Source organism: Nerophis lumbriciformis, linkage group LG03, assembly GCF_033978685.3.
Source record: "Nerophis lumbriciformis linkage group LG03, RoL_Nlum_v2.1, whole genome shotgun sequence".
Taxonomy (NCBI): Eukaryota; Metazoa; Chordata; class Actinopteri; order Syngnathiformes; family Syngnathidae; genus Nerophis; species Nerophis lumbriciformis.
Genome location: NC_084550.2, coordinates 13,849,307 through 13,862,500, shown reverse-complemented (window position 1 = coordinate 13,862,500; position 13,194 = coordinate 13,849,307). Strand labels below are relative to the sequence as shown.

Genomic DNA, 13,194 nt, shown 5'->3' with positions numbered 1-13,194 from the left:
CCTGAATAGTACTCCACACAAGTCAATAACATCAACAAAGCTCACTTTTGTGCATTCATGCACAGTATAAAACGTTTGGTGGACAAAATGAGACAAAGGAGTGGCATAAAACACGTCTTTCTGTGGCAGCGTCGGAGAAATGTATACATGGAAACAAACTGTTGCGTCACAGTCCACACAACTACGGTGAGTTCAAGGACCGCTGTAATTAGGACAAATCGGCGCTCGTCAAATACTCTCATCCATGAAGCATAAACAAACATATTTAACAGTGGGCTTTCCATCAATTAGGAAGGTTTGTGTCATGTGTGTCCTCCTACACAAACCATATAAAAACAAAATATAGATTTTCTCCATTTTCATACATTTTTGAAAAAGCTCCTGGGAGCCACTAGAGCGGCGCTAAAGATCTAGGGCCGTGGGTTGCCAACCACCGACTTAGGCCTACTACACTACTGTATTTTAATGTTGGTGGTACTTGGAGAGCCGAGTGTTTTCGGAGGTGGTACTTTGTGAAAACAAGTTTAAGAACCACTGAAGTAGATGCATTCATTAACGTGTTCATTTCTGTGGGAATCTCACCTTCCATGTAGGTCAGCGTAGTGAGAAGGGGCCCATCCGGGGTAATGTAGGTTGTGTATTGCAAATCATCCAGAGGCGGCGTCATTTGAGCAACTGGAAGTACCGTCAACATTGTTGAGGCGGCGCAGTTTGAGGTGATGTGTTTCTTTTGACGGGCTCTGCAGTTCTGAAACCAAACCTGCAGTGGCAAGAAAATTCCAGTTTCCATTTTGATTGAATTTACTCAATGTCAAAAAATAAATTGATACATTGAAGTAAATCATGAATGGAATTGAGCAAACAGAAGTATCAACTTATACAAACCCCGTTTCCATATGAGTTGGGAAATTGTGTTAGATGTAAATATAAACAGAATACAATGATTTGCAAATCACTTTCAACCCATATTCAGTTGAATATGCTACAAAGACAACATATTTGATGTTCAAACTGATAAACTTTTTTTTTTCTCCAAATAATCATTAACTTTAGAATTTGATGCCAGCAACACGTGACAAAGAAGTTGGGAAAGGTGGCAATAAATACTGATAAAGTTGAGGAATGCGCATCAAACACTTATTTGGAACATCCCACAGGTGAACAGGCAAATTGGGAACAGGTGGGTGTCATGATTGGGTATAAAAGTAGATTCCATGAAATGCTCAGTCATTCACAAACAAGGATGGGGCGAGGGTCACCACTTTGTCAACAAATGCGTGAGCAAATTGTTGAACAGTTTAAGAAAAACCTTTCTCAACCAGCTATTGCAAGGAATTTAGGGATTTCACCATCTACGGTCCGTAATATCATCAAAGGGTTCAGAGAATCTGGAGAAATCACTGCACGTAAGCAGCTAAGCCAGTGACCTTTGATCCCACAAGCTGTACTGCATCAACAAGCGACATCAGTTTGTAAAGGATATCACCACATGGGCTCAGGAACACTTCAGAAACCCACTGTCAGTCGCTACATCTGTAAGTGCAAGTTAAAACTCTCCTATGCAAGGCGAAAACAGTTTATCTGTGATGGGACACAAGTAGGGGATTTTATTTTTTTTGTTTCATTGCCATGCATGTCTTATAGTGTTTCATTGCTGTGGATTTTAATTGCATGTTTTTACATTTTAGAATGTGATTGTATTTTTAATTGCATGTTTTTACTCCTTGTGGACTTTGCTGGTATTTTAAGATGTTGCCCCTTTTTAGCTTGTTGCCCCTAACAACCGAAGTGCCCAATCAAACGACACCTGAAGTTAGACGCACCTGTGGAACATTAGGACTGCACCCATTTAAAAGAGAACAGGCAGGATCGGCGAGGAGGGAAGCAACAGGAGGAGGAAGAAGCCAAGACCCGGTCGCTCTTGGCAAAGCACGCAGGCTGGGAAGGAACCCCCCGGACTACACAACAGACCCCGCAGGCTACCGGAGCGAACCCCAAGAAGCCCACAACACGCAGGGGCAGAGGAAACTCTAACTCCGAAGTAAGTGTTGTGTATTGTGGATCTGTGGGGCCATCCAACTGCCATGGGCTGTGGGCTTGCTGGCTCGTGCGTTGTGCGCTGGCTGTGTGGTTCTGTGGACAGGGGCGATCGGGACCTAGAGACCTGTGGTGACCCCCGGGAGCGACCAAGTAGCGGAGCGAGATGGGACGAGTACGGCCATGAAGGTCCCACAAGAGACTGGTGAGGAGAGTGGGCGTACCCAATACTTCGACGCGGAACTACAGCAGAGGCCCTGCCTTGCGTGTAAGTGTGACGTCAGCCCGGATAGCGTCTCCGTGGTTTTAGAAGATTTTATCCCTGTGGCCTGCCTCCGTTTTAATTCTGTGTGCAGGAGGATGCCGTGGAAGTGGGCGGAGCCAGGACATTGACTCACTTCTCCTGTCATGGCTGTAATTTGGATTATAATAAAGTGCAAACAAGCATAATCATCTTCCCTTAATTTGGACGGCTGCTCTCACTACATTGGGTTTTTAATATTTATATTGGTTTTTAGCAAAATGTTATTAGATTTTAATATTTTACCACTCGGGTCCATCACATATCAACAACACCCAGAAACGCCGTCGGCTTCGCTGGGCCTAAGCTCATCTAAGATGGACTGATACAAAGTGGAAAAGTGTTCTGTGGTCTGATGAGTCCACTTTTCAAATTGTTTTTGGAAACTGTGGACGTCGTGTCCTCCGGACCAAAGAGGAAAAGAACCATCCAGATTGTTATAGCCGCAAAGTTGAAAAGCCAGCATCTGTGATGGTATGGGGGTATATTAGTGCCCAAGACATGGGTAACTTACACATCTGTGAAGGCGCCATTAATGCTGAAAGGTACATACAGGTTTTGGAGCAACATATGTTGCCATCCAAGCAACGTTACCATGGACGCCCCTGCTTATTTCAGCAAGACAATGCTAAGCCTCGTGTTACATGAACGTGGCTTCATACTAGACTGGCCTGCCCGTAGTCCAGACCTGTCTCCCATTGAAAATGTGTGGTGCATTATGAAGCCTAAAATACCACAGCGGAGACCCCCGGACTGTTGAACAACTTAAGCTGTACATCAAGCAAGAATGGGAAAGAATTTCACCAGAGAAGCTTAAAAAATGTGTCTCCTCAGTTCCCAAACGTTTACTGAGTGTTGTTAAAAGGAAAGGCCATGTAACACAGTGGTGAACATGCCCTCTCCCAACTACTTTGTCACGTGTTGCAGCCATGAAATTCTAAGTTAATTATTTGCAAAAAAAAAATAAAGTTTATGAGTTTGAACATCAAATATCTTGTCTTTGTAGTGCATTCAATTTAATATGGGTTGAAAAGGATTTGCAAATCATTGTATTCCGTTTATATTTACATCTAACACAATTTCCCAACTCATATGGAAACGGGGTTTGTATCTGCCACCTACTCAGAAGCATTTGCTGATCAACTCAGATTATGAACATGTTTCTATTTCAAAGTACACAACACAAATATGAACAAGTAAACAAAACCAGCTAACTCAAATATTTTGCAGATTTTTTTAAATACAGAAAAATATTGTTTTTGTTCCAGTTTGTTTAAAATAATTATTTCTATTGTCATTGTTCTAAAACTATCGCTGTAAAAAATGTGATGACTCAACTTAACTCAGTCAAGTCATCTTGTTGCTTTGAATTAAGTCGAGTCAACTTAGTGTCAAGTATTTTACACTTCACAACATGAGTTGATGCAACTAGCCTAAAGTAAGGTGAACTTGAACATTTTAGTTGAGATAACTTTGTTGGTTCAATATATTTGATCAAGTTACTACAACTGTAAGTCAAGTTGGCTCAACATGGTAAATCATCTGTATTTACATAGCACGTTACTACACCCGAGTATCGTATTTTTTGGACTATAGGTCGCACCGCCAATGAGCGAGTCCCTTCAAGTCTTTTTGTCATACAAAATGCGCACCGGATTATAAGTCGCATTAAAAGGGGTCATATTATGATTTTTTTCTAAATGCAAAACACTTCCTTGTGATCTATATAATATGTAATGGTGGTTCTTTGGTCAAAATGTTGCATAGATTATGTTTCACAGATCATCTTCAAGTCGCTTTCTGACAGTCGTTTCAGGATGCGCCGTTTTGTGGGCGGTCTTATTTACGTGGCTCACCTTCGACAGCGTCTTCTCCCCGTCATCTTTGTTGTAGCGGTGTGTAGCGTGCAAGGACGGTTGTGGAAGAAGTGTCAAAAGATGGAGCTAACTGTTTTAATGACATTCAGACTTTACTTAAATCAACAACGGAGCAGCATCTTCTCATCAGTGCCTCTCTAGTGCAATAACAACGTGTCCCGTGAAAAACCGTCCGACCGGAACTCTCTAATAACTGAAGTTCCGTGGGTAAATTATGTAAACTCAGTACACTGGTAGTTTTTAGCGCTTCCATAGCGAGATATAAGTTAGAACTTTACGCTACTTTATATTAGAAATGGCAACAGCAGAGGGTCAATGTCCCATAACAAGAAGATAGTGAAAAAGGAGAAGCTTATCGACTACGTCATCGTCACGGACTACAGTGGCGGACGTGCACAAATTTTCAGGACTTATGCAGATCTCAAATACACATCAGCAGGTACCAGAAGGTAAGAAAAGTTGGTTTTGCATAATATTGTGAAACAAAAAGTCAGATAATAGGTCTGCTAATGGGTGCCATTTTACTGTCCTTATACACACACCATAGTAATACGTATACCTCTGACTACGGTAGCCGTAATGGGCCGACAATCCATCGAGCGGTTCAGCTTCAAAGTCATACTAAAACATTTTGACAGATTTTTTGAGTGCCGTGTGTAATGTTCTTTATTTTCGATGGAACATTTAAAGTTTTGGTGTCGTTTACTGGCGTCATATTGCAGTCTACACATATCTCTTATGTTTGACTGCCATATACTTGTCATACTTATCATTACACCATGTACTAAATAAAATTGCGTCGATAAGCACAACCAGAATTATTCCGTACATTAAGCGCACCGGGTTACTGTGGAGTTATGAGAAAATGAAAGGATTTTAAGTGCGCCTTATAGTCTGAAAAATACGGTATATATTTGCATATGTATACATTAAACATGTAGTTCAGGGGTCGGCAACCCGCGGCTCCGGAGCCGCATGCGGCTCTTTGATCACTCTGATGCGGCTCAGCTAGCAGCTTACTTGCTGAACCCCCTCAATTTTCCCGTGAAACTTCCGGATTTCAGTGCCTCTCGCAGAAAACTCCCGGGATTAATATTCACCGATTTTCACCCTTACGGCTATAATAAGGGCCTATAATAAGGGCGTGCCATGATGGTACAACATTTGGCGCCCCCTACAATCTGTATTAACAGCGTGCCAGCCTATCACTTTAATACAATATACATCTTCTGCTTGCACACGTACGTGACAGCAATGCATACTTGGTCAACAGCCACACAGGTTACACTGACGGTGGTCATATAAATTAACTTTAACACTCTTACTAATAATGCGCCACACTTTGAACCAAAACCAAACAAGAATGACAAACACATTTCGGGAGAACATCTGCACCTTAACACAACAGAACAAACACCCAGAATCCCATGTAGCCCTGACCCCACCCCCCCCCCCACCCCCTCTCTGTGCGTCGGTTGAGGTGGGCGGGGTTTGGTAGCGGAAGAGTTAGGGCTGCATGGGATTCTGGGTATTTGTCCTGTTGTGTTTATGTTGTGTTACGGTGCAGATGTTCTCCCGAAATTTGTTTGTCATTCTTGTTTGGTGTGGGTTCACAGTGTGGCGCATTATTAGTAAGAGTGTTAAAGTTTTTTTTTTATACCGCCACCATCAGTGTGACCTGTGTGGTTGTTGACCAAGTATGCCTTGCTGTTGCCCACGTGAGTAAGCGGAAGCCTCATACAACGTGTGGCTGATCGGGGACGCTGACTGTAGTGTGTGTTATTTGCTGTACCATCACAGCACGCATGACGCTGACAAGCGTCATTCATTTAAAACCCGCGTGCCGCACCAGCTTTCAAATTCCACATAAATGTGTGGGCAGCGTGTCTGAGACCCCTGGTTATACATAGCACAAAGCAAAAAAAAACTTGGTATGCAGTGTTATTTCATTTAAAATTTAAAAATTTTTTGCGGCTCCCATTGTTTACTATAATTTGTGAAACTGGTCAAAATGGCTCTTTGACTGGTAAAGGTTGCCGACCCCTGATGTAGTTTGTGCATCCCTTTGAGGAATTTGTGATTAAGGGCTACATAAATAAACTTGGACACACAAATATCATCATCAGCGATCACTCGAAACGAGTATGATTGTCCTCCTGTTGGTGGGTCCTTCAGGAGAACGCCTGTGCATGGAATCTTTTAAAGTGGGGAGACTGGTGCACAGACAGCCACCACACTGTCCTTGGCAAAGAGAAGGCCAGGGTCCAAAGGCATGGAGACCAAGACAATTGGAGGCCCATCTTTGCTGCAGCTTTCTTCCGCCTTTGTGACCATTGTGACACTTCTCTGCAACCATCATCCGCCCACTCCACCGTTGAGGTCTTTTTCGACGAGGGAGACGTGCAGACTCCAACGTAACTTCTCCCCTGTGGGGAGCTGTATCCGATGGCAAAGGAAACCCAGAACGACCGGCACCTCCTCACAGCTGCAAGAGGCTGCCGGAACTCCGGTCTGTCAGAGGACCGCCTATGGTGCGCCTGCCTACCAGCACTTGCTTTTCTCTCAGGATGTGCTCCCTTAGCATTTTGTCTTCCCAGACTAACCCACAAAGCAGCGAGGCAGTGGTTGGGTGATGCCAGGGCGTGTCCACAATGTGGGCCTGCGCATCACGCCTCTGGGGACCACTGCAGCTCCGAGATCCCCTGCCACGTTTGCCTTGGGCCACGGGGCCCAAGTTACCATGTGTGGCCACGTGGAGGCCTGACAGGAGTCTTGGTGAAGGAGAGGCTTTGGCAGGAGAAGACTGATGCACAAGGCTGCTTCTCCGTTCACCACAAGGGCTAGCCAGCAGCAGTGTCTGTAGGCGAGAGGTTAGCAAGCAGGTGGGAAGTAGACATGCAACCTTCCCTCTAACTACCGCACTAGACGCATCACAACAACCTGTGGGCTAGGTTAGGACACACACACACACACACACACACACACACACACACACACACACATACAGCTAACCCCCCCCTCCGGTTTCCGGTTTCTGCAAGACGACCTCTCTATCCACTGAGCCATGCCGCCCATATAAAGACAGTAGATATTAATGGCAATATGTTTCTATATCATGTAATGTTCACTGGAATACATTACTTAACGTAAAAAAAAAGTGTTGAACTTATTTGATCAGATTTTCACGGTCAAACATTGCTGGCGCATGGGTATTAGGCATACTTGCCAACCCTCCCGAATTTTCCGGGAGACTCCCGAAATTCAGCGCCTCTCCCGAAAACCTCCCGGGACAAATATTCTCCCGAAAATCTCCCGATTTTCAGCCGGAGCTGGAAGCCAAGCCCCCTCCAGCTCCATGCGGACCTGGGTCAGGACAGCCTTTTTTCATGACGGGAGGACAACAGGGTGACAAGAACTAAATCTTCCAGACTAGAGATAAATTGTAGTATGATGTTTATTTAACCTAAAAATTAATATATTTATTAATTAAAAAAAAAAAATAATAAATACATTTTTACTATATTTTGCTAAAAACATCAAAATTAATTGTATTTGTATTTGTATTTTTTCGTGACTCATTACATCCAGCCATATAATTATACATTAAAATAAACATACTTGAAATAATTGATTTTAAATTATCATAATAATTCATTTAAAATGACCATATTTAATTATTAAAATAATTGCTTGTTTATCAACAACTTTAGCATTTTATTCATTACATTTTGAAACTCTCAGAAGCCAAGTTATGTTATATTCCTTAATATTTATTTATGCAAGTTTGAGGTATCAATTATCTAAACAGTTTGTTTGCATATTTTCAGGATGTATATATATATATATATATATATATATATATATATATATATATATATGAAATACTTGACTTGGTGAATTCTAGCTGTCAATATACTCCTCCCCTCTTAACCACGCCCCCAACCACGCCCCTCCCCGCCCCCGACCACGCCCCCACCCCACACCTCCCGAAATCGGAGGTCTCAAGGTTGGCAAGTATGGTATTAGGTGAAGAGCCCACCTTGACTTACTTTCTAAACTGGGGTTGTCCCTATACCAATATTTTGGTACCGGTACAAAAATGTGTTTTGATACTTTTGATAGTTTTATAAACAAAAGGCACCACAAAAAATTGCATTATTGGCTTTAACTTAACAAAAAATCTTAGGGTACATTAAACATATGTTTGTTACTGCAATCAAAGAACAATTTAGTCCTTAAATTAAATAGTGAACATACTAGACAACTTCTCTTTTAGTAGTAAGTCAGATACCACAAATTTAGGTATCGATCCGATAAATAGTTACAAGATCAAACGATCAGATTCAAAGTCCTCATGTATCCAGGTACATATTTACTGAGTTTATAAATATATGAATTTTCAAAAAAGTAAAAACGATTTTGTGACGATAAAAAAATATAGATGTAATCATAGTAGTATCGACTAAATACGCTCTTGTACTTGGTATCATTACAGTGGATGTCAGGTGTAGAGCCACCCATGGCATTTGTTTACATTCGGACGTGCTGTCTTTTGTTAGCGGCGACGCCTGTGAGCTATTGTATCCTCCTACAGTGTGTAGTGAAGCATGTTTAGCTATTTCTCGTCCTGCAGGGATGATACTTGCAAGAAACTTACTTTATTTGTCACCATGGAGGCGAGGATTACAGATTTACAAGTAGCTAAAACACTGGAGACTGCGGATGGACTTTAGCCACTAGTTAGCTAGCCATGTCTTAATGCACCTCTTCCTAAGGGCGTTTCAGTGTTATAACTTCACATTTATTGTTAGTTCTTAGGCCAAAATGTGTCCATTATTACTTTTCTGTCTACACACTGGGTCTGCTTGTAAGTACTACGTGATTGTGCAATGCTGAAAATGCTACTCTGCTAGTAAACCCAGCAATGTCATGACGTGACGGCGCGCCGTCATGCCCGTTAAAATAACAAAAAACAAACAAACTGTAGAATCCACAGAAATTGCCGAATATATCCGGAGCGGAATATTCAAAATGGTTGACTGAATCTATGCATTTTGTGATGTTTAGACTGTATTTTCAGATATTGGATTGTAAATAAGTTTGGATATGGTTTAATGCAGGGGTGCTCACACTTTTTCTGCAGGCGAGCTACTTTTCAATTGATCAAGTCGTGGGGATCTACCTCATTCATATATATAATTTATATTTACTTATTTATGAAATATATGTTTTTGTTAACAAGTTAAAGGTGTTTAATGATAATGCAAGCATGTTTAACACATATAGTTAATATTGTTAATAAATTAAAGGTGTTTAATGATAATACAAGTATGTTTAATACATATAGTTAATATTGTTAACAAGTTAAAGGTGTTTAAAGATAATGAAAGCATGTTTAACTCATATAGTTAATATTGTTAAAAAATTAAAGGTGTTTAATGATAATACAAGCATGTTTAATACATATAGTTAATATTGTTAACAAGTTAAAGGTGTTTAAAGATAATGAAAGCATGTTTAACTCATATAGTTAATATTGTTAAAAAATTAAAGGTGTTTAAAGACAATACAAGCATGTTTAACACTTATAGTTAATATTGTTAATAAGTTAAAGGTGTTTAAAGATAATACAAGCATGTTTAACACATATAGTTAATATTGTTAATAAGTTAAAGGTGTTTAAAGATAATACAAGCATGTTTAACACATATAGTTAATATTGTTAACAAGTTAAAGGTGTTTAATGATAATACAAGCATGTTTAACACATATAGATTCCTTTCTTTCATGAAGACAAGAATATAAGTTGGTGTATTACCTGATTCTGATGACTTGCATTGATTATGCAGTGGTGCTGATAAGGTCCGCATTTTCGAATGGAGGAGAAAAAAAGTCCTCCTTTCTGTCCAATACCACATGAAAATGGTTGCTTTTTGGCATCTTATTTGTCCAGCTTCCGTACTCCTTTGTATACCGGTACACTTTACAAGAAATACATTGTCGGCAAACTCCGTAGCTTGCTAGCTTGTGCACGCCAGCTTTCTGAGACTCCTATTTTGTTAGCGCAACTGTGCAGTCGGTCTTTGGAGTTTTGACAACAGGTACGGCGCCAGAGTCTGTTGAAATAAAGTGTTTCTCGCCTTCCAGTCAGTAATTTTAATGAGCTGGCAGCAGCCAGTGTCATCTCAGAAGACCCTCGGGTGCCGTGAATGTCAATCAAGTGACGAAAGTGACGTCATAGTGAAGATTTATGATCGCTCATTTTTAGGACTATTTTTTTAATGCCTGGCTGGTGATCGACTGACACACCCTCCGAGATCGACTGGTAGCTCGCGATCGACGTAATGAGCACCCCTGGTTTAATGGATACAATGAAACACATACATATAAAGTCAACTTGTTTTTACACTCTACTGCTACTTTAGTCACATCTTAAGTGCACAGAAAGGGTGTGTGTGTGTGTGTGTGTGTGTGTGTGTGTGTGTGTGTGTGTGTGTGTGTGTGTCTCATCGCAGGGCCAACACAGATAGACAGAACCTTTCATACGGACTATATTACCGTTTTTGATTCATTAGTACCACGATAGTATACTAGCACCGGTAAAGTTTGATCATCTCTCTCTCTCTCTCTCACACACACACACACACACACACACACACACACACACACACACACACACACACACACACACACACACACACACACACACACACACACACACACACACACACACACACACACACCCTTTCTGTGCACTTAAGATGCGACTAAAGTAGCAGTAGAGTGTAAAAACAAGTTGACTTTATATGTATGGTTTCATTGTATCCATTAAACCATATCCAATTGTATTTACAATCAAAAATCTGAAAATACCGTCAAAACATCACAAAATGCATAGATTCAGTCAACCATTTTGAATATTCCGCTCCGGATATATTCGGCAATTTCCGTGGATTCTACATCACTGTCGTAACGCTTCTGCACTCTGACCATATTATTAGATCAGTCATACTGGAAATTGGCAAAAACTGGACAGAGATGTGCGGCTTATCATTCACAATCCTTATGTAAGACAACACATACGTTTGGCTTTTTTATGCATTTAAGTCGTAAATAGATATCTAAGAATTGAGTCAACAGATGGAGGGTTCGTTCATTATACTCTCTAAAAACATCCAGAAAGCACCAATAATATTCCATTTCCATGTCGTGACCTGAAAATTAACCAAGTATGAGTGATATTATTACAAAACCAGTGAAGTTGGCACATTGTGTAATTCGTAAATAAAAAGAGAATACCATGATTTGCAAATCCTTTTCAACTTATATTAATTTGAATAGACTGCAAAAACAAGATATTTAAAGTTCGAACTGAGAAACTTTTTTTTTTGCAAATAATCATTAACTTAGAATTTAATGGCAGCAACACATTGCAAAAAAGTTGGCACAGGGGCATTTTTACCACTGTGTTACATGGCCTTTCCTTTAAATAACACTCAGTAAACTTTTGGGAACTGAGAAGACCAATTTTTCAAGCTTTTCAGGTGGAATTCTTTCCCATTCATGCTTGATGTACAGCTTAAGTTGTTCAACAGTCCGGGGCTCCTTTGTGGTATTTTAGGCTTCATTATGCGCCACACATTTTCAATGGGAGACAGGTCTGGACTACAAGCAGGCCAGTCTAGTACCCACACTCTTTTCCTATGAAGTGACGCTGTTGTAACACGTGGCTTAGTTTTGTGTTGCTAAAATAAGCAGGGGCGTCTATGATAACGTTGCTTGGATGGCAACATATGTTGCTCCAAAACCTGTATGTACCTTTCAGCATTAATGGTGCCTTCACAGATGTGTAAGTTACCCATGCCTTGGGCACTAATACACCTCCATACCATCACAGATGCTGGCTTTTGAACTTTGCGCCTATAACAATTCGAATGTTTTTTTTCCCCTCTTTGTTCTGGAAGACACGACGTCCACAGTTTCCAAAAACAATTTGAAATGGGTTCTCATCAGACCACAGAACACTTAGATGAGCTCGGGCCCAGCGAAGCCAGCGGCGTTTCTGGGTGTTGTTGATACACACATGTTTAACTTGCACTTACAGATGTAGCGACGGACTGTAGTTACTGACAGTGGTTTTCTGAAGTGTTCCTGAGCCCATGTGGTGATATCCTTTACACACCGATGTCGCTTTTTGATGCAGTACCGCCTAAGGCATCGAAAGTCCGTAATATCATCGCTTACGTGCAGTGATTTCTCCAGATTCTCTGAACCTTTTGATGATATTACGGACCGTGGATGGTGAAATCCCTAAATTCCTTGCTATAGCTCGTGGAGAAATGTTGTTCTTAAAATGTTCAACAATTTGGTCACACATTTGTTCCCAAAGTGGTGAACCTCACCCCATCCTTGTTTGTGAATGACTGAGCATTTCATGGAAGCTGCTTTTATACCCTTTAATGGCACCCCCAGTTCCCAAATTAGCCTGTTCACCTGTGGGATGTTCCAAATAAGTGTTTGATGAGCGTTCCTTAAACTTTATCAGTCTTTTTTGCCACTTGTGCCAGCTTTTTTGAAACATGTTCCAGGCATCAAATTCCAAGTTAGCTAATATTTTCAAAAAAATAACACTTTCCAATTCGAACGTTAAGTACCGTATTTTCCGCACTATAAGGCGCACCGGATTATTAGCCGCACCTTCTATGAATTACATATTTCATAATTTTGTCCACCAATAAGCCGCCCCGGACTAAAAGCCGCGCCTACGCTGCGCTAAAGTGAATGTCAAAAAAACGCTGCGCTAAAGTGAATGTCAAAAAAACAGTCAGATAGTTCAGTCAAACTTTAATAATATATTGAAAACCAGCGTTCTAACAACTCTGTCCCAAAATGTACGCAAATGTGCAATCACAAACATAGTAAAATTCAAAATGGTGTAGAGCAATAGTAACATAATGTTGCTCGAACGTTAATGTCACA

At 40.8% G+C, this 13,194-nt stretch overlaps 1 protein-coding gene across 2 annotated transcripts in view; it reads right to left on the bottom strand.

The window, feature by feature from the left end:
- LOC133575546 (LIM/homeobox protein Lhx8-like) overlaps positions 1-13,194 on the bottom strand; it is a 31,074-nt gene that overhangs the window by 1,479 nt on the left and 16,401 nt on the right. Inside the window, exon 7 of one of the 2 annotated variants that reach the window (XM_061928211.1) lies at positions 583-760. In XM_061928211.1, coding sequence (XP_061784195.1) covers positions 583-760 — 178 coding nt within the window. The remainder of the gene's footprint in view (positions 1-582; positions 761-13,194) is intronic. The other variant, XM_061928217.1, reaches the window with a different exon arrangement.